The sequence below is a fragment of the Eretmochelys imbricata genome, chromosome 1, assembly GCF_965152235.1.
Source record: "Eretmochelys imbricata isolate rEreImb1 chromosome 1, rEreImb1.hap1, whole genome shotgun sequence".
NCBI classification, from domain to species: domain Eukaryota; kingdom Metazoa; phylum Chordata; order Testudines; family Cheloniidae; genus Eretmochelys; species Eretmochelys imbricata.
The window spans coordinates 248,389,880-248,416,306 of record NC_135572.1 but is presented as its reverse complement, the minus strand read 5'-3'; the positions used below and the strand labels follow the sequence as shown (position 1 = coordinate 248,416,306).

The window sequence follows — 26,427 nt, the reverse complement described above, 5'->3', positions numbered from 1 at the left end:
ATTGGGGTCCACTAAGGAAGCATGAATAGCTGACACTTGTGCTCTGGTGTCCCTCCACGCGGTGACCTTCTTCCCGCCCACACTCACAGTTTCCCTCCGCTCCAAGGGTATCTGGGCCTGCGGACCTCTGGTGTGATTCCAGTGCAATGAACTGTAATCTGTTGGGGTTCTTGGGGCAGTTGGCCTTTACATGCCCCAGCTCGTTACATTTAAAACATCGTCCAGCTGACGGGTCACTGGGGCGAGGTGGGTTGCTGGAGAACGGGGTGGTGGGACAATAAGGGGTCTGGAGGGTTCTTTGGGAGGTAGGTGGGGCTTTGGGCAGCCCCCAGTAATAGGGTGTGGTCTGGGGTTGTCCCTTCTGGTCTCCGCTCCAACTGCGACCAGTTTTCTTCTTCTCTGCCACCTCCACCCATCTGGCTCCAATCTCTCCTGCCTCAATTACAGTTTTGGGCTTCCCATCTAGGATGTATCTTTTTATTTCCTCAGGAACACCCTCTAAGAATTGTTCCATTTGCATTAGGAAGGGCAAATTTACTGAAGATTCAACACTTGCTCCTGATATCCAGGCATCCCAATGTTTCACAATGTGGTAGGCATGTCGGGTAAATGACACGTCTGGTTTCCACCTTAGGGCTCTGAACCGCCGACGAGAATGCTCAGGTGTTATCCCCATTCTGACTCTTGCCTTGAATTTAAACAGTTCGTACTTGTTCATGTGTTCTTTAGGCATTTCAGCCGCCACCTCAGCTTAGGGTCCACTGAGCTGTGGCCTCAGCTCTACCATGTATTGGTCGGTAGAGATGCTGTACCTAAGGCAGGTCCTTTCAAAGTTTTCTAAGAAGGCCTCAGTATCATTGCCTGCCTTGTAGGTGGGGGACTTTCTGGGATGGGGAATGGTACCTGGAGAAGGATTGCTAGGGTTTGTTGGTATATTCTGCTGAGCCTTTACCTTCTCCATCTCCAGTGCATGCTTCCTCTTTTTCCTTCTCCTCCTCCACATGCTTCCTTGCCTCCATTTCCCTCCTGTGGGCAGCCTCCTGTACCTCCTTCTCTAGCTGCATGAGTTCTATCTGTCTTTCATGTTCCTTTTGTTTTTCTTCAGCCTGAAATCTGGCTAATTCCATCTTTTGTTGTGCCGTGGATTCTGTCATCCTAACTGCTCTGTTTTTAACTAACTTTACACCCGAGGTTTAGAAATAAACCAACAAAACTTGGCTGTAAAATTTTTGCTGTGCTGGAATAGGATACCTATTCTCTGATAGTGATTGTCAGCCTACAGAAAAAGACAATTCCCTTTGTCTCTGCTCTGGCCCCAAATCAAAGCAAAAAACCTCCAACTACTTGGAAACCGGCTTACCAGCAGCCCAAAGGAAAAAAATTCCTTTTCACACCTGTGCTCCTTGTAAAACAAAAACAAAAACAAATCAAAATCCTTAAAAAACCCCACAAACCCCTGCCACTTTTGTCTCCAGGCAAATGGGTAAAACACCCCCCTATTTACTTTTAGGGGAAAAAAAAAGCTTCTGGTTTGCAAAGACTGAATTTCCCTGCAGGAGGTTAAGTACCCTGTCTCCAGGCAAAGAAAACCTGCAATTCACAAAGATAATCCCCTTTTGTCCCTGCTCTGGCCCCAAAGCAGAAAAAAAATTAGCTGCTTTCAGTTGGACCTCCTTTCCAGCAGCCCCAAAGGAAAAAAAAATATTTCTTTTTTAAAAATCTGTTTTTCTGGTTCCAAAAAAATCTCAAATTGATCTCAAAATGATTTCAGGTTAATCCCACCACTTTGTCACTATGTCAAGGTTCCTTCCCCACTCTGAACTCTAGGGTACAGATGTGGGGACCTGCATGAAAACCTCCTAAGCTTACTTTCACCAGCCTAAGTTAAAACTTCCCCAAGGTACAAATTAATTTTATCCTTTGACCCTGGATTTCCACTGCCACCACCAAACTTTAACTGGGTTTACTGGGAAACGTAGTTTGGACACGTCTTTCCCCCCAAAATCCTCCCAACCCTTGCACCCCACTTCCTGGGGAAGGTTTGGTAAAAATCCTCACCAATTTGCATAGGTGACCACAGACCCAAACCCTTGGATCTGAGAACAATGAAAAAGCATTCAGTTTTCTTACAAGAAGACTTAATAGAAGTAAAGGAATCACCTCTGTAAAATCAGGATGATAGATACCTTACAGGGTAATTAGATTCAAAACATAGAGAATCCCTCTAGGCAAAACCTTAAGTTACAAAAAAGGTACACAGACAGGAATAGTCATTCTATTCAGCACAGTTCTTTTCTCAGAACCATTTAAAGACCATTTAAAGAAATCATAATTTAACACATACCTAGCTAGATTACTTACTAAAAGTTCTAAGACTCCATTCCTGTTCTGTCCCCGGCAAAAGCAGCATACAGACAGACAGACACAGACCCTTTGTTTCTCTCCCTCCTCCCAGCTTTTGAAAGTATCTTGTCTCCTCATTGGTCATTTTGGTCAGGTGCCAGCGAGGTTACCTTTAGCTTCTTAACCCTTTACAGGTGAGAGGATTTTTCCTCTGGCCAGGAGGGATTTTAAAGGGGTTTACCCTTCCCTTTATATTTATGACAAGGTTTTTGGCATTAGTGACCAGTATATCACTTGCCTGAAGTGTCCAGCACCAGTAAAAGTGGTTTTCAGTCCCGGAATGTTTGGGATTCTCAACTGAGATAAGGACATCAGTAGCTGGGATTACTGGTAGTGCTTTTCCTCAGCCGGTGAAAAATTACTGCCTATAAGGTGACATTGGCCTCAATCACTTATGTTAATGGGACAAACTCTGTTATATCAGGCCAACTAGTTACAAGGATCCATCTATTAGCAGCAACTTAAAAGAGGGCAAATCCTGCTATCCTGACCTCCTGTACCTCAACTGTTAGCATAGTCATGCATGTAGCTGTATTCATGTTGCAGCTGAACTTTGGTCCATAAACAGATTCCATAACAGTGTAACTGGGTAATAACTTTTAGTCAGGTTGTGTCTGTGGCCACCATAAGCCTGATTATGATATTACTTTACATGAGCTACTTATGGTTCTGGTCATTCAAGATGTAAAAGGCAAAAGTAACACGTGCTTATCATGGAATTCCCTTCTCACCTCCCTTAAATCTAAGGTAATATTTCCAGATAGTGGACTTGGGCTGTTCACTTAGTTTATTCTACAGAGTCCACAAACCTTGAAAAGGCTAGCGAACAATGTCCAGGCAGATTCTTTGAACAGAGTTTTGTACAATGACACAAATGTCTTAGTTAGCACTCAGTTGGGCATTATGTGTGCTGTAAGAGGCATAAATCTCACCTGGGTCTCACAATTGCCTCCAGTTCTGAGAGCAAACGTGACAGAGTGGCGTACTTTGACTGGAATCAGGAGATCCTCTGTACATTCCCTCCGATACTGTTAGTTCAGGAGACCTGCAGATCAGACGGGATGGAGCCAAGGTTTTGTCACTAACTATAACTATTCTTGGCAGCATTGTTTTCAAACAACTTAGATATAATGTTAGCACCGCTTTCTAATATACTGGCGCTTTGTCTTCAGATTAGGGTAAGTGTACCCACCTGAGCATGAATTTTGTCAGGCTGACACCCTGACTTTTGTTTCGCTGACAGGCTTGATGATGATTCTTCAGATGGCTACTGGGCCCTATTGAAAAGTGAGAGCTTTTGACCCAGTAAATCTCTATTGCTTTTAATGTTGCTAGCTATTATACTTTGAACAGTGAGACCTGTGTTTTAGTTCTACCAGTTGCATGGGTTGTGAATTCAGCTGCCACTCTGAAAAGCTCAGTCCACCAGTCCTCACCCACCTTGCAATAGTCTAGTTTATTGAAGGGTTACCCCATGTACCGTTAGTGTTGCTTGAGATAATTGCTTTGTCTTGATGGCTGCACCAAAGGCATCTGGATGTTCTTAGCAATGCACTTAGCTGTGCTATGGGTACCATGCGTTGGCTATATTCATTTAGCTGCCCTGAAGGTATTGCCTTCAGTGGATGGATCGTTTTTGCCTTTTGATTGGAGTTTTGTTTCCCAAAGCTTTTGGGACTTGTGGTCTGCTATTGGTCAGAGCATCTGTCCCATACACTTGGCTACGATGAGGAACGCTCCAATTACCATTCTGGGGGTAAGCGAACAGGAAGACTAAAAAGGTGGTACTAATAAGGGACCTAGTGAAATCCCTTGTGCAAGGGGGCTGTTGGCCCCTTACTGAAACTTCGAGGGGGTGTTTTGGTTGGTCCTCTCCCAATACCAGCAGAAAAGGGCAGGGCCAAAGACGAGTCAGGGCCAATGGGGAGAAGACAGCACTCCTAGTCAGTAGGATTGACACTACAGGTAGGCCAATGAGGAAATCAACGGCCTGTCCTTCTGTGAGCTGGGACTTCCCTAGCAGGGCAAGGTAGAGCCAAGATGGGTGCAGCAGCCCAGAGCTCAGCCTGGGCAAGTGCAACAGCCCAGAGCCAGAGGAGCCAGGGAGAGTGCAACAGCCGGGGTCAGAGCAGCATTGGGGTGAGTCTCCAGCACTTTCAGAGGGTCTGGTGCACTGGTGTAGGGAGAGAGGAGGAGATAGGCTCCTTTGCCAGCATCTGTCAGAAAGCATTAAGTGCAGAGCCAGAGTTGGATGTGGCCTGACGGGAGGCCAGAACCGACGGTGGAGAATGGGGTCTGTCACATAGAGCCCAAACTCATCCTGGGGCACTGCCATCACAGCAGCACATTCAGGTCCAGGAAGAAGACACTGCACGCTGTTGTTACTGTAAAGTTTATTGCACTTTCGAGACTGCTGCACTGACCCTTACCCAGGCCATTTCCTCACAGTGCTGATGCTGCAAAATGCTCTTTAATCCCAAAAGAAAGTTTTGGTGTAACTGTAAATCAATTGTATGTCTGTTCAAATGAACTGCAGTGACTGCAGGTTGAAAAGGTAACAAGGGAGTTAGAAGTATCCTGGATTAGGGTCGTCCACATCCTTGACCACAGAGGGACTGAGGTAAATGCCCAGGAAACCCCTGGACTCAGTTCTCCCTATGTGGTCAGAGTCCTGTTCACATGGGGCCAGGAGGGAAAGTCAAGGTGTGCAGGTACCGGGGTGAAGGGAATTGGGCCAGGGACTCAGATCCTTCTGTTACTCAGTTCATCCAGGGTACTGCGTACATAGAGAAATTCCTCTACTATGGTGGGACAAATCCCCTGCTTATACATGGGAAAAATAGAAATGACATTCTCAATCTCAAAAAGCAAAATACGTCTGTGGTCTAATCCTTGAGCACTGCAGGGTGAAATACAATAAGCTAACTGTTTCTCTGGTGATCCAGTATATCACAAAATTCCTAGTGCAGCACATGGAGGTGGTAACAGTTCTTTAACAGCAAGCAACAGTAGCATGAAGCACATAGACTAAATTTTAAATAACCTCCATGCCTATCTCTTCCATTTTTAGCAAATTTCAAATTATGGCTAGGGTGTCTGATTAAAACTGATACCAAACCCAACGGAAGCCAACAGCTGCAAGCAGGTTTTAATAAAATAGATATTGCAACTGCCTAAAAATTACCATGTTCAGGCTTCACAATTATGTAGGAAGTAGGAAGCAAAGGGCCCCAAAAGCCCTCTCCCTCTCTCCCATCCCTCTTTAGTGGGAGGGCCTGGCTTTAGCAAGGGGCAGTTGTTTCTGGCAAAATTCAAGAGGAAACAAACCAGCTGTTTTACTTCTGGGAAATGAGATAAAACATGCAGAAAGTAAAGACGAGGTACTAAAATCCTAATTATGTCTCTCAAGGGCTCTCAAAAATTGGGAGCTTGAGGAGGGAAAAATGGAAGAGGCTACACTGAATTCTGAGAGTTTGAATTAGAGGAATCACATTTAAAATGCAGCAAGCGTGGGATGAGAACACTGAACAATGATTCTGTGATGCACATTTGACACTGTAGTTATCTGATCAATTCAAATGTGCAGGATGGAAGCCTATAGGCTTAGGTATAACAATTTTCACCAGGTCAGTAATAAAATACAGAGATATTTCAATTGATTTATTTCAAACACTGAAAATATGTCACCAAAGTGCTCATTCTGTACTGTAAAGTCATGGGTACAGTCATTTTTGCTATAGACAGTACATACATGTAGCAATTTGTTACCAAGTTAAACTGAAATGATTACGGCCTTTAATGAAAATGTGAAATGCCATGATCATGCTCCAGACTTTTTTTAAATTAGTGTGTGCACTTATTTATGAATAAAACAGGTCATAACAAGCCTGGCATGTTTTAGAATTGAGCCTAGGCCGAGGCAAAAAAATGAAAGTTAAAAAGGCCAGCTATCTCATTTTATCTATTCTAGTTAACAAGCGGGAATTTTTTTTTCTCTTACTAGTCTTTGTTTTATTAGATTAATGTATTGCTTGTGAAAGATAGGGGCATAACACTAAAGTCCTCTCTTTAGCTATGTAACAGATGCACTACAGCTGCCCTTTCTGGAAGTTTCCTCCACTGCCTTGCCAACGTGCCTCAACTCAGACGCAGGAGGCCTGCTTCTAGGGATGAGAGACAAGTTCAGGCTTCACGTTCATGCTCTTTTTGTTGCGGGTCTCACAGGAGGTTGCTTACTGTCAGCAGAGACGTTGTTTTTAGTGATAATATTCTTGTGCACTAGGACAAGACTCATTTAATAAAGGCCATTGAACAGGCTTCTGCAATTAACCACTTGCAGTCACTGTCGATATAGGCCAGTGGTTCCCTTAGGGGTTCACAACATGTGTCAGGGGGTTCTCAGAAAAAAATTTTGTAATGGTGGACAGAGTTGTTCCTGAGGACCCCAGGCGCTGGCAGCCTGAGCCCTGCGGAGCGTGGGGGCCGGCAGCCGGAGCCCCGTGACCATGACTTACTAGCAGAACAAGTTTAAGCTTTATTGTAGTTGTGTGTTGTTTGCTTGGACAGCTCAAGACCCAAATGCTTGTGGGAGGAACTCTTTATTTGAATTGGCTTCTTAAATACCTTCATGCTGTTTCATGTCTGGTACTCCTTGATGAAACATGTAGGCTCAATTGAAGTGATATGAGCAACAAAAGTGAAATCTTGGAAGAGTGTTGCCATTTTCATAATGTAATAAAATTAATACTGTAATGATAAATAATAATATAATAATAGTGTGTAATAAGCTTGTCATGAAAAACCCAAATTATTTCCAGGATCACTGCTTCTATAATTTATGCTCAGGTAAGGGAGAAAATCCCTGGAAATATTCATTTTTAGGAGGGGGTTTCGTGAGAGTTGATATTTTCGTGAAAGGGGTTCGCGGGTTGTTAAAGTTTGAGAACCACTGACGTAGGCTGATTTGAACCATTCAGCTAGAGCTGAAAGATTCTGCATCCCATTATTGTCAGTCTTCTGAGGCATCCAGTTTTCTGTCATTTAATTGCTTCAGTAGTGACTTCTAGTAGTACTTCCACCAGCTTCCACAGCATAACCTAGATCACTACTACCAGGGGGAAAAAGATGAACTTCATGCTTAGGTTAAGCATTCAATAAGGAGGCCAGATAGAAGATGCCAGTTTATGCTTAAAAGCATGTGACTACCTCAGCCAATCAACCATCAGGATTGCCCAACATTCTGAAGCAATACTTCTTTTGCTCAATGGGAGCCAGCTGCCAGAGGACCCATGGGCTTTGCACATAGATGCTGAATAGAACAGTCTCTTTTGGTGGAAGGAGTGGGAGGGTGTTGAATAGATGAAACAGACCCAAACTGCTCCTTGACTATTACAAGGTGAAGGTTTCTACATATTGGGAGCCCAATCCCACTTCTGTCACCCATTAGCTGAAGTTGGAAGCGATTGAGATTTGGTCTTGTTTGAATTAGTAAATTGGAGTGGTGACAGTGAAACATAATGTTAAGGTGCATATAAGTATATAATTTGTTTGATAGTTATAAGAATGTAAATGGTTAATAAAGATGGTTTTAAGCAGTTAGAGAGAGGGAAAACAAAATGGTGTTGTAAGCAGTCACAGTCAGAGAAATCCAAAATGGAGGTCTGGTCAACTAATAGCAAACAGGCAGGCTGAGGCGATACAAAGGTTGCTCCAAAACCTGAGAGGAGGGGTTAGGCAGAACACAGGTCTTCAAACAGGTCCAGTCTAATTGACAGAGAAAGAGCTTGAAGCTGATTGGCTGATAATGATAGGGATTAAAGAAACAACCAATCAGAACAGGTCAAAATATGTAATATAAGGCAGGGAGCTAAGCTGACAGGCTTTAGCTTGTTGTGTGAGAGAAAAGGTACTGGTGTGTGTGTGGGAAGATGGTATTGGAGTAGCTAGAACCAGGAAAGAAGGAAGACTACTAAAAGAGCTAAATTACTAAGAAGCAAGCAACAGAAAAGTACCTTTAATTAATATTAATGCTATTTTGATAGAGCAGAAAGACCCGTTGAAATGAAGAAACATTAAAGAAGTAAACATAAGGACATATTCTATGTAATGTATAAAGGTGTATGTATAGAATAATAAAGCTGGATGATTGTGTATGTGTTTTATTGTTATATGTATAGTTTTAACGTTCAAGAACTCACGGTCAGCATTTGGCTATCACAAATAGAACATAACCATTTAGAGGTGTTTTCCATTTGCAGGATATTGCAATTTTGGGTACTTCAATATGCATCTGTGCTAACAGAATTTTATGCCTTTGTTAAAGGGGGTGGTTTATTTCTTTGACCTATATTTTAGATCTGCTGTGTTTTCATTATGTGTTTAGAGTTATTGTATTAGGAAATATTGTGTTAAAATAAAGATTTTTTGTTTTTGAAGAATTACTGCTTAAGTGTCAATCCTTCAAGCAGAAGGCTGTATCTGTGTCCTCCCAAAGGTTAACTGACTGTTCTGGGGAGTTCCTCACAGGTTGAGTAGAAGCCCCCTGGTAAAATCCTGGCGATTTCTGGGCTATCTCCTGTTATCTACTAAACCAGACAAAACTGACTATTTACTGATAAAGACGGGCCATTACAGCAGTGCTTTAGGTCTGATTTTGGGTAACACATCCATCTCTTTCATCACCTAAGACAACAAAAGATACAGCCATTGGATTTCTGTGACCAGATCCTGGCCTGAGTTTGGTGAGAGTGTACTGAAAGGATTTAACAAACCAGAGTTGGTTCAAGGTGAAGTTTAGAAAACATTGTATCTTTATTTTTTCTTGTAACCGTTTCTAACTTTAATGCCTCATTACTTGTACTCAATCTCATTGTAAGTAAACTTGTTTTATTCTTTAAAACTAATCCAGTGTTGTGAATTGTTTGGGTAACTTCATTGAAAGTAGCAGACTGTTGGATGTTGATCACCTTAAAGGGGTAACTGACATAAAATATTTGGACTGTCCAGGAGAGGGCTGGACAGTGCAGAACATGTTTTTTGGGGGGAAATCTAGGACTGGGAGTGTGTTGGGATCGCCCTACAAGTAGTGACTAAAGCTGGTGGAAGCCGATGTCGCTGGCAGGCTGCTGGGGTCAGAGCTGCTGGACCAGGGCTGTGGCTATACATGGGCACTCAGGGTGTGACCTGCATGCTGTTTGTGAGGACCTCAGGTGAGAAGCTACAGCAGCAAAGCATTGTGAGGCACCCCAAGTTACTAGTCAAGTGGTGACACAGCTCCTCACTGGTCTGTATTATACCCCAAAGTATCACAGTAACCAAGGGGAGTAGGGAAGAAGAGACACACACACTACCTCTTTGTAGGGTCACTGACAGAATACACAGCTTGCTTCAGAGACTACAGCCCCCTAAATTAGTGTTTCAAGTAGAAGGAAGGAGCCCGGTACCCTGTACAATCCTACTAGGCTAATCCAGTGTTACCAAAGAGGAGCTATGGAAAAAAAGGTGCTCATAGGAAATCAACAAACCTGAACTCCGATATTTTAATTGAGAACAAAATATACTTATAAAAAGATCACAGCTTATGCTCTGCAGGAGTGGCTGCTTAAAATGGGTATGTTTGCAAACAGACACTGGCCCTGAATGCTGATCTCATTTAGTGGTGTGAGTCAGTAACTCCAGTGATATCAACAGAAGTGCACAAAAACTAGAGACATCAGTCAGGCCTCTCCACTTGATATCAAGAATCATTTGTGGTGGTGCCAGGGTGGATCACATGAATTTTTTCAAGGATTACAATTAACCTGTTTCTGAGCTGACATCTTCCATAAAATCATAGGACTAGAATGTCATCTAGTCCAGGCCCCTGCACTCATGGCAGGACTAAGTATTCATATTGAGTTTCATCTTGAGAAATTTTCACAGATATTCTTAAGGATTTTTAATGAACAGACAGGCCTCAAACTCTCCCATAATAACAAGGGCTAAGAAACTGGAAGCAAAGTTAAAGCAGGGTCAGGCACTGCTGCAGCAGCAGCATTAAGCTGCTAGCCAATCCAGGAGTAGCAGTGACAACTTTGGAGAGCACTTCTCTGCAATTTGGGGAGAGGAAGGAAAGGGAAAGAGAATTAGAGTTTACAGGCATCCCTGAGGAGCTACATCTAGGAAAAAAAGTTCTGCATTTAAAAAGCCCAGAGACCAAAACTAGGAATGGCCAGAGGCCCTAGCTTTGGCTGATGTTTATGGCTCCTCTCCCAAAGGGCAATTTAACAGCTCTAAGTAAATGGGTGACCTACCACAGCATCCAGCAATGCAGGGCGGGCTTGAGCTACTGACCTAGTTCCCAGGGACGCTCCCTGGAAGCAGAGCCAAGGGGGGAGGGGGGCACAGTAGGGGAGGTTTCATCACTCTTATAGATGGTGCAAGGGTCCATTTTGGTATCCCCACTGACCCTATTAGGGCTTCACAACTTAGTGCTGCTGCAAAGTGCTGCTTCCTTGCCTCTGGTAGTTTATAATCCCAGGTTAATTCCTAGGCATCTTTGGAGCAAGGCTCCTTGTGCTCCCCCTTAGGAAGTGGGAGAGGGCTGTTGGCAATCAGAGAACGTGTTTAAGTTACGAGATGATTTTAATTCCACCTTTGGCACTGCACCAAGTTGCTAGGGCTGCCTAGGCTTTCCTATGAGCTAAACTACCACAGCTTATGTTGCTAGGGAGCCACGAAAGAGAGGCGAGGATGCAAGAGGCAAAGTTTCTGATCCAGCACAAGGCCAGTGAGAACGCAGGTGCTATATCAAGACAACACTATGTGCACTCTCAATCCCCAGACAAACAGGGGTAGTTAGCAGGCCAGGGCATCAAAGCACATTTGGAAGAGACATTAACCCTTCATTATCAATTTCACCCCAGGCAGAGGGTCAGTACAGAGGCCAGGCTCCACTTACATCCTACTTAAAGGTTTGTATAGGACAGAACTGATGCATGGGTCTGTGATGCTTCCCTCCACCTCCCCCCACCCTGTGTAACAGGGATAAGCCTCTCAAGCACTGAGGGGGTTTGAAAGAGAAAAGGATTCTAGTTGACCAGAGCTTCACAAAAACATGGGGGCAGAGGTGACAAGGATGATCTATACCATCCTGTCCCCATTACAGTTTAATGCACAGGAGCAACAGCAGTGTGTAAACATGGACCTGGCCAGATTAAGATTGATACCCTGCTAGTAACAACAATAGACTGACCAACTGATATTAAGACAAGGGACGTTTAACATCAGACCCCAAAATGCACTGGGAATTTTTTCCCCCACTTTAGGACAAGTTAGGCTTGGAGATCCCAATCCTCCCCTCCCCTCCTGAACCTTGATGACTAAATTTTGCCACTCCCATTTCACTCCTGGCTCCAATTCTCCTTCTTAAAGACTAGCTCCACAGCTTCATTCACATCCTCCACCACATAAGATGCTTCCACTAGGCTAGGGTCAAAGTGGAAGTCCCGGTGCCCGTGGAACACAGTCTCCGTCACGCTCTCATGTGGGTCAGTAGGCACATCTCCGTGATGACTGTAGACCCCAGTGCAGACCAGAATTGACTTGCAACTCTCCAATGAGACATACAAAACCCTTCCCTTGTTTTTTAAGTAATTCCTCATAGAACTCTGCCACAAAAAATAGGGCTGAAGGCCCCTAAGGAAACACACAGGAAGAGGTATCTTACCCAACAGCATAGAGCCTGCAGATGGAAGATGGCCACCCTCGTCTTTCCACCTGCTGTTTGATCAGATACTCTGCGTATTGGTAAGTGACAATGCTGGGTTTGCCGATCAGGGCCTCATACTTCAGCTCCCTGCCAGTCACTTTTTTGTAGATGTTCTCCAAGCAGACAAGAAAGGTGCCATGGCCAAATCTGCCCCAGAAAAAAGTGTCAGTGCCCCCTGGCCCTTTGGCATTTGCACAGAAGCCATTATCCATCTTACGGCTATGATTATCTCCCAAGAGAGATGAAACCCTGATCCATACCTACATGCAAACAACTTGAAGACAGAAGAACAGAAGTCCCCACCTTGCCATTCCCTTAACCTTACACCTGTGAAACATCCATTCTTTTTAATTTACTTGGATATTAAACTTGCAGAGAACCTACCCATCCCCCCCCCCCCCCCCAATACAGAAGCCCCTCCAAAAAGTGTGCATGACATGTTGATTCTCATGCTTATCTCATGTGTTCCTCATTGTTTGAGACCATCTTACTAACTACTAGACATTGGAATAAAAATCTACCCTCAGACATATGAATGGCTTAGAGACACCAGCAGCTGCAGACATGTATCCAAGTTGCATACTGGGCCAAGTTCTGCTTTTATTATTATTATTATTATTATTATTAAATTTTCCATTTGGGATGAGATGTCTGGTGCTTAGGCTTGACTCCAGGGTGGTGGATCTTTTGGAAAGATGTGAAATGAATTCAACCAGATGGCCCAGTTTATGCAAAAAGGAAAGAAGAGAAGAGGCTTTTTGCACTTAAATAAAAAGTGCACATTTTTCTGTTGTCTCAACAACCCAAAAACGGTTGACCTTCAGAACTGTGAAGTCACCGTAATCATAGTCCTTGATGCAGAAAGCCATCCTTGCTAAGTATGAAGGTGGTTGGGTTTAGCAGTACCCGAGTATCTACTCGGACTTAAGCAACTAAATTTAAAAAGGACCAATATTTTCAAAATTGGGCCAAGTTCCCAATGTAACTTCGAGGTCTCTCCAAATAGTGCCACCCTTTCAGACAACATTAGAGAAACAAATATATACTGTAACCCCACTAAAAGGTCTCCTAGCCACATTACAGAGATGATGTAGATTAGGTCTCAAGCAGAGATCATCAACAGGGTAGCTAAATAAACTAGGCAAAAAGTGACCTTAACAAATATGTTTTTCACCTTGGCATCTTGGCTTCTGCCATCCACAAAAGATCCATGTTGCAGGCAAGGACAGGTATATGGGGATATGGCACTGCTGCCAGCTCTGCCCCAGGGTTCCCGTTGCTCAAGAGGACATCGATAATCAGCTGCAGGCTCGTCTCCCACCGGACCGGCTCCCCAAACAGAATTATCCCTGAAACATTTAAGAGATACTGTACATGGAAGTTCAGAACAGCCACCCATTCAATAAAATAAAATAAAAAGCACTCGGTCCACTACAATATACCTCTTCTGGAAGGGGACAGATAAACTGTGTGTACTACAGCATCTGAATCAGTCATTCCGTCAGGTGTCCTGTCACTAAACGGCTATCCAGCTGGCTTGGCTGAACAGCAAGCAGGATAATAGTACACACATGGAGAAAGCATAGCACTTACCCTCTATGGTAGGGAAGTCAGTGGTCAGAGGAGGCTGCCAGAAAAAACAAGCAAGGCTGGGTTAATAATACAAAACTAAACACATTTGGCATTGACATAATGTGTTAGTAAAGATGAGAGCCAAGAATTTCCGGAATGACTACTCATTTTGGAAACCCACATTTAGAAGCCTTCAAGGGTCTGATTTTTCAGATGGGTGCTCAATACTTGCTGAAAGTCGGGCCCCTTTAAGAAGTCTTAAATTGGTCACCCCACATCCACCCCACCAAAAGAAAAAAATCACTAATCATTCTTGAAAAAAATGAATCTTGGTTGTAAACACTAGGGAACAGTGAAGAAATACTGTGGGGAAGTGGGTATGTCAAAGCTACTGCAGCTCTAGCCTCTTCCAGCAGAGGCCATTGCAGAGAGCTGTGTGAGAATGCAGACCTCCAGGGAGCTCAGTAACAATCCCAACCTCCCCCAGCAAGAGTCACTCTAATGAATGGCGTAAATAGATGATCTCGCAGCTATTCTATCAAAGGCCATAACATACAAATGCTATAATCCCAGGTCACTCAGTCTCACAGACAGGTTGATATTTACCAGCTCCTTTGGTCTACGGCTTTGATCAACCATGTCCAGCAGGGGAAATGCCTTCCTCACATCCTGTATGGTAACCACATTCCGGAACCCCATACTATTTCAGACAGTTAAGGAAGGAAATAAAGCCTGCTCTTTATAGATTAGGTGCTTTTGTAAATCAGCCCATAAAGGAATGTAGAAGCACAAGTCTCAGTGACTTTCAGTAGGACTTCTGCTCCGAAGTCATGTAGATGATTTTGAACAGCTCACCCCAAAGTTGGAAATCCCATTACCCTATAAGAGCTGGGTGATTTCCTTCCCCTACAGAGTCTGCTTGAAGTCCAATATTGATTCAGGACATTACTGGAAGACCATCCCACAGCACCAGAGATGACAATTCAGAACAAATCCATTCACAGCAACTTCGGAAGTCTCAAGTCTCCAAAGCACAGCAGGACAGTGACTCTCAGAAACACTAGAATAGGAGGGCTGCAGATTTAGACCTGGTAAGTGGGTGCAAATTCACTGACTTTAGTGGAATAGCATGTGCCTACATCAACGCAGTGTGGCCTAGTAGGTCTAAAGGTTAAAAAGAAAAAGCCTGTGGATAAACTCGTGCAAGAGAACGCATGGAGGAGTCTCCGTCACTGACAATTTATAAATCAAGATTGGATCTTTTGCTTTAAAAAAAAAAAAAAAAAATGTTCTAAGAATTATTTTGGGGAAGTTCCATGGCCTGCGTTATACAGGTCAGGCTAGATCAGAGGTGGGCAAACTACGGCCTGCGGGCCACATCCAGCCCGCGGGACCGTCCTGCCCAGCCCCTGAGTTCCTGGCCCAGGAGGCTCGCCCCGGCCCTTCCCCTGCTGTTCCCCCTTCCTCACAGCCTCAACTCACCGCGCTGCCGGCGCAAAGCTCTGGGCGGCGGGGCTGTGAGCTCCTGGCGCAGTGCAGCTGCAGAGCCTGGCCTGACCCGGTGCTCTATGCTGTGCAGTGGCGTGGCTGGTTCCAGCCGGGTGGCGCGGCTGTTGCGCTGCCAGCCACCGTGCTCCAGGCAGCGCGGTAAGGGCGGGGAGGTTTGGATAGGGGTCGGGTTGAATGGGGGTAGGGGTCCCAGGGGCAGGGGTGGGGAGGGAGAAGGGTGGTTGGATGAAGCAGGGGTCCTGGGGGGGCAGTCAGGAATGAGAGGAGGGGTTGGATGGGGCAGTCAGGGAACAGGGAGGGTTGGGCCATGCCTGGCTTTTTGGGGAGGCACAGCCACACAATTTCTGAAACCTGACGTGGTCCTCAGGCCAAAAAGTTTGCCCTTCCCTGGGCTATATCACAATGATCCATTCCGACCTTGGGATCTATGAAAGAAGCTTACCCATCAATAGTCTCTGGTAACCAGATAGGTGCAGCAGAGGTGGAATAGATTCATAGATTTTAAGACCAGCAACCATTGTCATCATCTAGTATGACCCTGCATAACACAGGGAAATTCTCTGACCTGTTAAACAGCACTGGTAGCTATTGGTCAGAATAGAACAGATATATTTTGGCCAAGCTTTTGTGGGTGGGTTCTAGATTTGGAGCAGCACAGGGCGTTAGAGATCAGACGCATCAGCAGAGTTGGGGGAGCCAGGGAGAGAGGAGAAGAGTACACTGACAAAATTGCATAAGAAAAGATTGCACAGCACTTGCCTATAATATGCCCGACTGCTGCCTGGCATGGACTGCATTATAAAAGATTACAGAAGCTAGGAGTCTTGCACCAATCACAGTAAAAGGGAGGCACGAAGCATGGGCTGTAACTAACCCAGTCAATGCAAGAAGCAAAACAGACCACAAGGGTGCATCCAGAAGACAGACTGCAACATAGTCCAAAGTGTCCCCTCCCCATAAGATGCTCAGAATAAATCAAAAGACCTTTTTCCGCTCCCCCACCTCCCGCAGGATGGCCACACGAGTATCCCAGTACGTATCCAGATATCACTGCTCCCCAGGAACGGCCAGCACAGCACAGTTGTGAAGCTCTGATGGGACAAGCAGGGTCCACAGCCTCAGAACTGCAAAGGATACTTCCTGGCATTCTCCTCCACCGGACCCTGCCCAGACACCAGCATACACTTCTCATGGAACTGACGGAAGAGACGCAGGGGGCTGTGGGAGAGGATCACTTGTTCTGGAGACACCTGCAGGAAGAAGAAGAGACCACAGGGTCAACAGGATGGAAGCTCTTTCCATTCTCCACACAGCATTCAGCTGTCACCCACTTTCCCCTCATTTCATTTGTAGGAAAAAAATGAAAACACCAGCCCACACTGAGGTGGATGATCAGGGAAACCCACAGCCCCAGGCCAAGTTCCAGCTGGTTAAGCCAACACAGAGAAGAACTCTGCATCCACAACCACCACCCAAACCAACATGCATACAGATAATACTCTCTTCTCCACTGTATGCTATTCACCATAGCACTAGGAGCAGATTCTGAAGTGGAGCTAGACCTCTGAGAGCAAGGCCGCCACATGTTCCATCCCACTGAATATCCTGGCCTAGAACCAATCCAGCACCATCTTTTGATGGCCTTCTTACCAGACCCAGATGTCTAATGAACTAGGGACCATCATCATTTAGATAGAAACACTGGGATGCTTGGCAGTGTAGGGACTGAACACATAGGGCCTGCCCAGAGGCGCTTAGTCTAAATATTCAGCCACTATCCTTCTGAGCCTGGTGAATTAAAACACAACTTTGAGAACTAGTCTGGATTGAACACCTTTAAATCTTTGGACTCAATGGGCTGATTCGATTGCGCCAGAATTCTAAGTTGGAGAGTATGCCTGGCTACCTTGCTCCACTGGGTCTTACCTGCTACTCCTATACAAAAAACATGTGGATGAATTAGCTCAATGGTAAGGACAGAACTGGCAGCAGGGCAGTGCTGATGTCAGCTGTGCAGCTACATACCATTTGGACTTGTTTTGTAGCAGTATAATATCCCCTTCCTCCAGCTCAGACATGAATATTTTCAGTTACAGACACTGGGATAGGTGACTGGCCAGCTAAGGGAAGTGAAGTTGGGACACGAAGTCTTTTGACAACTAGTCAGCACACTGTCCCCAGGTGATGGCTGTTTGCCAGTGCGTATGAAATGTGATCTCAGACTAGTTTCAAGTGACCAGCTATACATTGCACAAGAACTCATCTCCCCAGGGCCTCTAACTGGCTCTCTTGCTATTTAAATGCTTAGTTTCTAATTTAGCATTTAGTTTTGACTAAACTTGGGTTCTTCTTTAGCTTTGGTTTTCCAATCCTATAGTGCTGAAGAACGTTATATAAAAGTGAATGACTGATGACAATGAATTCTCACTGAGCTCCTGCTAGGGGGACACAGGATTTCTGCTGTCCAAATGAAGAATCTCCCGCACATGTACTCAGCGTCTTTTTACCTGTGTAATTTCAATTTAAAACCCAAGGCCTCCACCCAATACCCCAGGACAGAGGAGGTTGATTCTCTTGTTACCTCCAAGCCCAGAGCATCGGAGAGTTCCTGGGCCTTGACATGCTGTAAGCAATTCCCAGCATTTGTCACGAAGACTACTGGCACCCGGAGCTGTCCATTAGAGCCTATCAGTTTCCGGAAGGCCTTCTGGGCAGCAGGAATCACATAGCGGCCCCGAACAAGCACTCCATCAATGTCAAACAGGAACCCAAAGGTCGGAGGACTCTGCAACATAAACAAATTTATAGCAATTACCACAGCACTGGGGAAAAAAAAAAAAAAAAAAAAGAGAGAAAAAGGAAGAACAAAGGTTTGGGTTTTTTTGTTCTTTTTTTAAATAAAGTGACCAGCTGCTCCTAAAAAATCCAATGGTGGAAAAAAAAATGAAGGCTAAGGAGTATTATTCCCAACCTATCTCACATGCCAGAACAGGCTACCCCTCTCCCCCCTTTAGAAAGAGAATGCCAACACATGTAATTAAAGGGAGGCAACGTAGTCCAGTTTCTGGAAGTCAGGAGTCCTGGCTTCATTCCTGACTCTGCCACTGATCTACTGTGTGAGGCTGGCCATCATCTGACCTCTGTGCCTCAACTTCCGTATTTGTCAAATAGGGCTAATGATACTTACCTTTGTGAGCACTTTGAGATCTGTGGATGAGAAGCCTATATAAAGGGTTGCATGTGTTATTAACAGAAATGAGTCTGCACCCCAACACCACCAGGTCCATATCTCCCAATTAGGGGCTAAGTGAATAGATCCCATCTCTGTGGTTCCAACCCATCACTGGCTTTTCCTTATTATGGCAGAGTGATGCAAACTGATTTGGATTGCACCATGCTCTGCTCTTACAGAAATCAACGAGAATAGAGATGAAATGGTCCAGAAGCATGACTACATTATACTTGCCAGTCCCAGATCAAAAGCTCCTTCAGAAAACAAGCTGCCATGTTTACCCTATATCCAGTTGACTACCCAGGAGTCTGGCTGCCCCTCACCCAGAGCATCTTGCCCAGAGCCAGCTTTAGGAACATGCAAAGTAGGTGGCTATTTGGGGCTTCCTGCAATCCAGCATAAGTTCTGTCAATGGGGCATTGATTCGGTCAGAAAGGTGAGAAAATAAAAGCAGAGCGAGCTACAGTTACCTTCAGCCCAGTTCTATGGACAGTTCACAGCTGTTAATGTGTCTGAATGCATGACACATGACAGTGGCACCAGTGCCCATCCACTATTTAGTGCACAGTTCAGGTTGCACTAGGGGCTGCATAGAAGCAGCCATCAGATTGCATTAGAACAGCCCAGCAACCACAGCAGAGCACTGAGAGGCATTTTAAAGAGCGCCCTTCATTAACATCTATATGTTCCTTAAGGGGCAGACAGTGAGTGAATGCGTTCCAGCATTCCTGTTAGAATTCTGCTCTACAAAACAGGATCAGGACAGGAGCCACTGCCCCCCATGACTTGTGACCTGCCTCCCTCTCCTCCTGGCACAAGCTACGAGTCAAACAAACAAAAGGAAATATTTCTTCACACAAATGCAGTCAACCTGTGGAACTCTTTGCCAGAAGATGTTGTGAAGGCCAAGACCATAACAGGGTTCAAAAAAGAAGTAGAAAAGTTCATGGAGGATAGGTCTATCAATGGCTATTAGCCAGGCTGGGCAGGGATGGTGTCCCTAGCCTCTGTTTGCCAGAAGCTGGGAATGGGCAACGGGATGGATCATTTGATGCAGGGATCGGCAACCTATGGAACACATGCCAAAGACGGCAAGCGAGCAGATTTTTAATGGCACACGGCTACCTGCTGGGTCCCAGCCGCCGACCCCGCTCAGCCCACTGCCGAACCAGGCTGGGACCCCAGCAGGCAGCAGCGTGCCATTAAAAATCCTGCCCGCCCTGACCAGCTCTTCTCCACCCCACCCCTCCACCCCCAGCGGGGGCAGGGTGAAGAAGCTTGGTCCAGCAGGCAAGGTCCCCCCTCCCCCACCTCTTCCTCCAGCATGCTGGGTTCCTGCCCCTCCTCCTCTCCCTCCCTGCCACTGATCAGCTGATGACCCTTGTGAGGGAGGGGCAGAGCCGTAGAGCGCTTCCGAGCCTTGGGGAAGATGGGTGGAATCAGGGAATATCCCCTCCAGCCCCCTGCCATGAGCCACTCTGGGCAGGGTGCTGGGAGCACCCCCACAACCCTAGTACACACCCCCAGCCCTCTGCCCTGACCCCAGCAGCCCCCTCACACACACTCAGCCCTCTGTCCTGACCCCTGCACCTCCATTGACCCCAGCCTTGACTCCAGCCCCCCCACACGCATACCCAGTCCCCCCACACCCCATGCCCTGACTCTTGCACCCCTCACATTCTCACCCCCACCCTGAGCACCAAATGGGAGCTCCTGCACCACCACTCCCATTCCTACCTGCACCCCTCGCACCAAATGGGAGCTGCCCAGGTAAGCACTCCACACCCAAACCTCCTGCCCCAACCCTGAGCCCCCTCCCTCATTCTAGCTCCTGGCCAGACCCTACACCGCAACCCCCAGCCTGCTCCTTCACCTCCAGCCCTGTGCTCAGTGCACTCCCACCCTCAGCTCAGTGCAGAGAGAGAGGAAGAGAATGGGCTAGAACCAGGGAGAAAGAATGTAGGCACCCACTCTATGTGGGCAGGGCCGGGATCCCAGACCGGCAGTGGGCAGAGCAGGGCCAGCAGCCGGGACCCTGGCTGGCAGGAGCCAGCAGACGAAACCCCAGACCAGCAGCGGGCTGAGTGGCAGCAGGCTGAGCCGCTCAGCCCACTGCCGGCCTGGGGTCCCGGCCACCGGTCCCGCTCAGCCCACTGCCGGCCTGGGTGAACAGAACCCCAGGCTGGCAGCGGGCTGAGCCAGCTGGCGGCGTAAGATCAGCATTTTAATTTAATTTAAATGAAGCTTCTTAAACATTTTGAAAACCTTGTTTACTTTACATACCACAATAGTTTGCTACATCATATACAGACTTATAGAGAGAGACCTTCTGAAACATGTTAAAATGTATTACTGGCACGCGAAACCTTAAATGAAAGTGAATAAATGAAGACTTGGCACACCACTTCTGAAAGGCTGCCGACCCCTGACTTGATGATTACCTGTTCATTCCCTCTGGGGCACCTGGCATTGGCCACTGTCAGAAGGCAGGACGCTGAGCTAGATGGACCTTTGGTATGGCCATTCTTATGTTTTTGTGGACATATTCATCTAGTGTATTTTTTAGTCAACAATTAGAGGAGCCTTTTGTGACAATTTTAAAAATACAAATAAACCGATGAACTATTTCTGCTCGTCCCAGGACCAGGAGAGAAAAATCTCGCGCTCTACTCCTACCCGTTGCCATAACTGGAGCTTCTGGTGGCTTCGTAGGAAAGACTGTACCGGTATGTATGGAGCCGGTCACACGGTAAAGCACTTCACAAACCTGCACCAGCGGGGGAGGTTTCGGAGGCCCCTGTGACACAGCTAGAGAAGCCGAGGCACACACATGGGGAGTGTGTGTGGCACGGTCAGGAAGTCAGCCGAGGAGTCCCACTCCCTGCGCAGGCCACTAGGACCCCCCGCCCCATCCCTGGGGGGGGGTCCTCACCCCCTTGGCCTCACCCACCGGCCGAGCCCCACCAAACAACGAAGCCAGCCCAGCTCTTGCCCTCGAACCAGACAGAGCCAGCACGATCCGTATCCCCCCGCTCCGTTATCTGCCCCCGCAGGCTGCAACCCCCAGCGCGCGCCCAGCGGGGCTCTTACCTCACTCACCCCGGCGGCCACCCCGCCCAGGCCCCTGCGGGGGCGCGGGGGCGGCGCCCAAGGGACCCCGCGCCGCCATCGCCTCACAGCAGCGGTGCTCGCGCTGCGCAGGCTGCCCAGACCCATCCCCCGCCGCCGCCGCGAGCAGCCCTTCCCCGCCCCCTCCCCCGGCCGCGAATCAGAAGACCGGGGGGCCCCAGTCAGGGAGTCAGACTCCCTCGCGGGAGGTCGGGGGGGGGAAAACTACAGCTCCCAGCATGCCTCACAGAAGGCGGCGCCGGTTCGCTGGCTCCGGGCGCAAGGTATCACGGCAAGTGGCCGTTCTATTTCCACCTCCGGCCAAGCGCTCCAGGACTCCATCGCCCAGAATGCAAAGCTCCTGCTCAGCGCCTGCGGAAAAGGGGGTTTCCGTCCCGGGGCATGATGGGTACTGCAGTTTTTGTACAATAGCTTCGCCTCAAACCAGCGCTGGAGCCTGCCGCAGAGGTCATTGGCCTGGCTGCGCGGGGCGCGCGCCCGCGGCTGCCCCCAGCTGGCTCTCGCGACTGCGCCCTGGGGGCGGCTGCGAGGCCTGCAGAGGCTAAAGAGCCCCACCCCCGCAGCGTGGGTGGCACAAAGCCTCTTACGTCACAATGCGGTGTGGTGACGTCTCCCCGGCCCAGACCCTCATGGCGTCACAGGGCAGCGCGGCCTGGCGGGGCTGGCCTATCCGGGCTGGACCTCCGTGGTCAGGGCGCCCCGAGCAGCCTCGTCACCATTGTTGGCCGAGATAGAAACACAGACAATGACGGGGGGGGAAGGTGTGTTGGGGGTGCGCCCTGAGCGCCTGGCATTGGGGGCACACAGAACCGCAGGCGGTGGGGAGAATGGGAGAGAGCCTAGTCTGAGGAGCGGGGGAGGCAGCGGGAACTGGGGGCACACAGAGCCCATGGCAGAGAGGGAGCGGACGTGGGGGGCACACAGAGCCTGTGGAAGAAGTGGGGGTTGCAGGGAGTCCCTGCAATTGAGAGGGGTGGGAGGATGGCACCCAGGGAGCTTGTGAGGAATACTGCAAGTAACCACAGGTATGTGCAATAAGCTCAGCCGACAGAGGCAACAAAATGTGCAACCCTCAACTAGTGAATAATTTCATTCTCCATCACCATGCCCAGGGCAAAGGGCAGCAAGTAGATTGTGTCCGGGATGGTAATTTTTCATGATAATTTTGAAAATCTAGTATAAAAAGTTGCTTTGCAGATCCCGGCACATCCATGGTAAAAAGCAGGTTGAGAACACTGCTTATTTTGGGACCCATTGTACACCATGTTCTAAGGGCAGGCCAGTTAGGAGTTCTGATACCCCACACCAGATGTCTCCCCACCACCTGCAGAGATCACCCTGCATTTCATTCATGCCAGGAATTCAAACACAATGTTATTTTAACTGGCCAGCAGGTGTCACTTTGTACCACAAGAATACAATCACTGATGCATTAATAAGGTAATAGAAGTTGGAGATCACAGTTAGAGAAATTAGCATACTGTTGGCACTCAACAAACAACAGAAAATGCCCACCCATTAACTAAGTCCATACCCACTGCAAGTCACCAGAACATACTGAATGTTAAATTTATATAAGTGATCTTAGCAAAAGGCCATCTCTCTGGAAGGGGTAGTAGAAAGAAGCCCAAAGTGCTTACATTTAAGACAGGGATATATTTTTAATAGTTTATAACAAAAATTGAAATTTTCTTGCTGTCAGTTTTTCAAGTCAGCCGAGAGGATGGCCTCAGAATCTTTAATTTTCTATTGGAGACAGATATGGTCCCCGATAAAGTTACAGGTTCAGTAACCCCAGGTTGAAAGGGCCATTTCCTCCCAAGATATATTAATATTTTCCATTTTGTTAAAGAAACATTTGATTGCGTACATATATTCTAGACCCAGGAATCAGGTCAGTGAAAGTGGCTGGTATTGGGTAACACTTTCTTGAAGCTTCTAAATGCTGAAGTGAACTAGGGCCTTATGTTCAGCACAGAAGGGCGAGTGCTGGAACCATGTTCTAGGGGCAGATGTCTTTATGCTCATTACTCCATGTGACTAATGCAGAGATCAGCCTTTTGTGCAATGGGGTTGGGGCTGTGATGGGGGGGGTGGAGGGGAGAAGCATTGCTCACTACAGAGTTATTGCATTTGGACAGGCTCCCACAAATAATGTTTGCCCTCCAGCCAGTTATAGCAAACGTTCCTGTAAAGGTGGGAAAGGAGACTTTACCTATTTTTATTAATAAGATTATCCAACAGGCTGAAGTTTGCATGCCAGTCACAATAATTTACTACAGCATGGCTGCCAAACAAACATCTGCCCCTCAACACACTCCATCCATTGGCTGCTGAATCCTGATAATTCCAGCACCAGCAACTGCCATACCTTGATTCTCTCATCTCTGCACTAAATTCCTTCTGGATCAATTCCCCTTCACAGGGTAGCATAACTCCAATGAGAGGGGTTTTTTTCCTGTAGGGCAACTTTGGCCCTTTATCCTCCTTCCCCACACAATACAGCTGCCAAATTCAAGCTCCCACTCCATAGCACCCCATCACCGCTACCTTCAGAGTCCTCTCACTTCCACCACCCCACTGGAGCACCAGACCTTTCTCTTCCTGCTCCACCCATCACCACATTGCCACCAGCGCACTGATCCCATTTTCCCTTCTTCACTCTCAGCACCAGTGTTTAAACCCAGATTTCTCTTCCCAGGGCTGGCTTCAACAACAGACAAAGCAACCAGTTGCTTGGACCCCTATTTTTGGGGCTATGTAGGGTCTGCAACCCAAGTGATTGTCCTATAGCAGAAGCAGTAGGCATAGTAATACCCACCTGTAGATCTACATCTGTGACCACCGTGCCCTGTTAGCCTTCTGGCATCAGCTTCAGAAGAGCCAGCATTTACAGCCTGATTGTCTCCTCCCACACACTGGCTCTAATGACATGAGTCCCTACCAGTGGTAGGACAGCCAGCTGCCTTCTGCCTCTCCTCCTCTGCACAGCCCTGCATAGCTGCTCAGCCTGCACCATGCTCATCTAGTGATGGGAAGTCAAAGGGAAAGAAAAATATACTAAAACGTATTTCATATACTGTAATGACCAATGGGGAGGGCACTACCAGAAACTAGTGACCAGCCAGAATAGGTGAGGGCCCACACCCATTGTCTTAATAGACAGAAGATGCTTGACCCTCTTGTCAGTATTGCAGTATTTCAGTAACCCCTGAAAACACAAAGTTCTTTTTAAAAAAAAAAAAAGAGAGAGAGAGAGAGAGAGAGAAATAATTACCTGATTAGACATCACAGGGCCTGTTTGCTGCTTGTTCACATGACTATGAGGTTCTCTTCAAAAAACTGGTCTTTTCCTAGCAGTGAGAAACTGATACAGTGACCAAGGCAAGAAAGGTTTGTTCATGTATTGAGACAGGCTGAGTGGTGGTTGCTGATTGGGCCACATCTCAATAGCATTATGAGTTCAGGTGTGATGGTTAGAGGTGGGGCTGTACTCTAAAGGCCAGTCACAAAAACTTGGAGCTGGAATTTACTCAGTACCATTGTTGAAATTGTAGCTGACAGGATGTTTAGATTTAAGGGCTCAACTCTAGTTTCAACCATTTAAAAAGCAGCTATTTTATTTCCCTTCTCTTAATGTTTATATTTGCATGATTTGTGACATCAATGGTAAGGTGACCATGTGTACCTTATTTTCAGAGACCATCCCTTATTTCATTGATTTGTCCCTTAGGGTGATCACCTGTCCCTTAATTTAAGATGTATTGAAACATATTAAAACTGATAAACTTTAATTTAATGTTTAAAGTGGTACTTAGTTGCATTGTAAACTTGAGGACAGTAGAAATGCACACTTGAGAGAAAATACATGATATGCTAAGGGAAATGGTGTTTCACTAAAATGTCCCTTAAAATAAAGTATTTTTCCCTTGTGGTTTTCCCTTATTTCCAACCTGCAAAGATGGTCACCCTATGATGCATGCCCAGAATACAGGACGTGGACCATCATTGTCCCTGTCCCCATCTGCATGACCCCACCACTGCCAGCGTGACCTCACACAAAGCATGCATGTGAAATCCTACTGGCAGAGGTGGAGCAGGGTACTCTACAAAATGGCCTCCTCCGTGCATGCTGCAGGACAAAACCATGTCTGATTTTACATCAGCACTGGACGGGGACAAACCAGACAAAACCAGGACTGTCCAGCTTGTTAAAACCAGACGAATGGCCTGCCTAACAACCACAAATGTGTCAGGCATTTCCTGGCTATTAGTGATCAGGACATAAACATTTAATTTATTAGGGTACCTCGTAGCCAAGGCCCTCAGGCCACTGTGCAACGCCATACAAATATGATCACAATACAATACATTTATAATGAAGAGCTACCCACGTACCATTCAAACAAATAAACCAAAGGGAAAATATTACAAAATATTGAGAGAGTGATGGGGAAAGGTAATAAGTGTAGGGCCTGCTGAAGTCATAATAAAACCCATTTGAAGGAAGTGGCAGATTAAGGCCCCATGGGTTTTCTATTCTACAATATCTGAACGCCTCCTGAGGATTCATCTCAGACCCTCAGTTCTTCCAGCTTTTCATTCGCTGACAGGAAATGCTGTCCCCATTGATCATTATTGCTTAGGGCAGAGGTCCTCAAACTTGCTGAGCTGGTCACATGGTGCCTGCTCTTTACTTTGATTCCAGCTGCTAAATTGTGTTAAAAGAAGCTAAAAATACTGCTAATAATAATAATTAAAATACTGATGTATACAGAGTAAGAGATATAATGATGAAACATTTACTCCTTTGTAAAGAGCTGTGAGATCTACT

General features: G+C 46.6%; 1 protein-coding gene across 2 annotated transcripts in view; it reads right to left on the bottom strand.

Moving 5' to 3' along the window:
• Nucleotides 1–21,681, bottom strand: part of HDHD5 (haloacid dehalogenase like hydrolase domain containing 5) — a 31,516-nt gene extending 9,835 nt beyond the window's left edge. The window contains exons 1-8 of one of the 2 annotated variants that reach the window (XM_077827211.1): nt 21,555–21,681; nt 17,814–18,017; nt 16,370–16,482; nt 14,330–14,423; nt 13,745–13,778; nt 13,326–13,500; nt 12,110–12,298; nt 3,324–3,448 (exon numbers count right to left, since the gene is read on the bottom strand). In XM_077827211.1, the coding sequence (XP_077683337.1) occupies nt 3,343–3,448; nt 12,110–12,298; nt 13,326–13,500; nt 13,745–13,778; nt 14,330–14,423; nt 16,370–16,482; nt 17,814–18,017; nt 21,555–21,680 (1,041 nt within the window). In that variant the 5' untranslated portion in view covers nt 21,681 and the 3' untranslated portion in view covers nt 3,324–3,342. Of the gene's footprint in view, nt 1–3,323; nt 3,449–12,109; nt 12,299–13,325; nt 13,501–13,744; nt 13,779–14,329; nt 14,424–16,369; nt 16,483–17,813; nt 18,018–21,554 lie in introns of those variants that run through there. The other variant, XM_077827221.1, reaches the window with a different exon arrangement.
• Between the last annotated feature and the right edge of the window lie 4,746 nt (nt 21,682–26,427).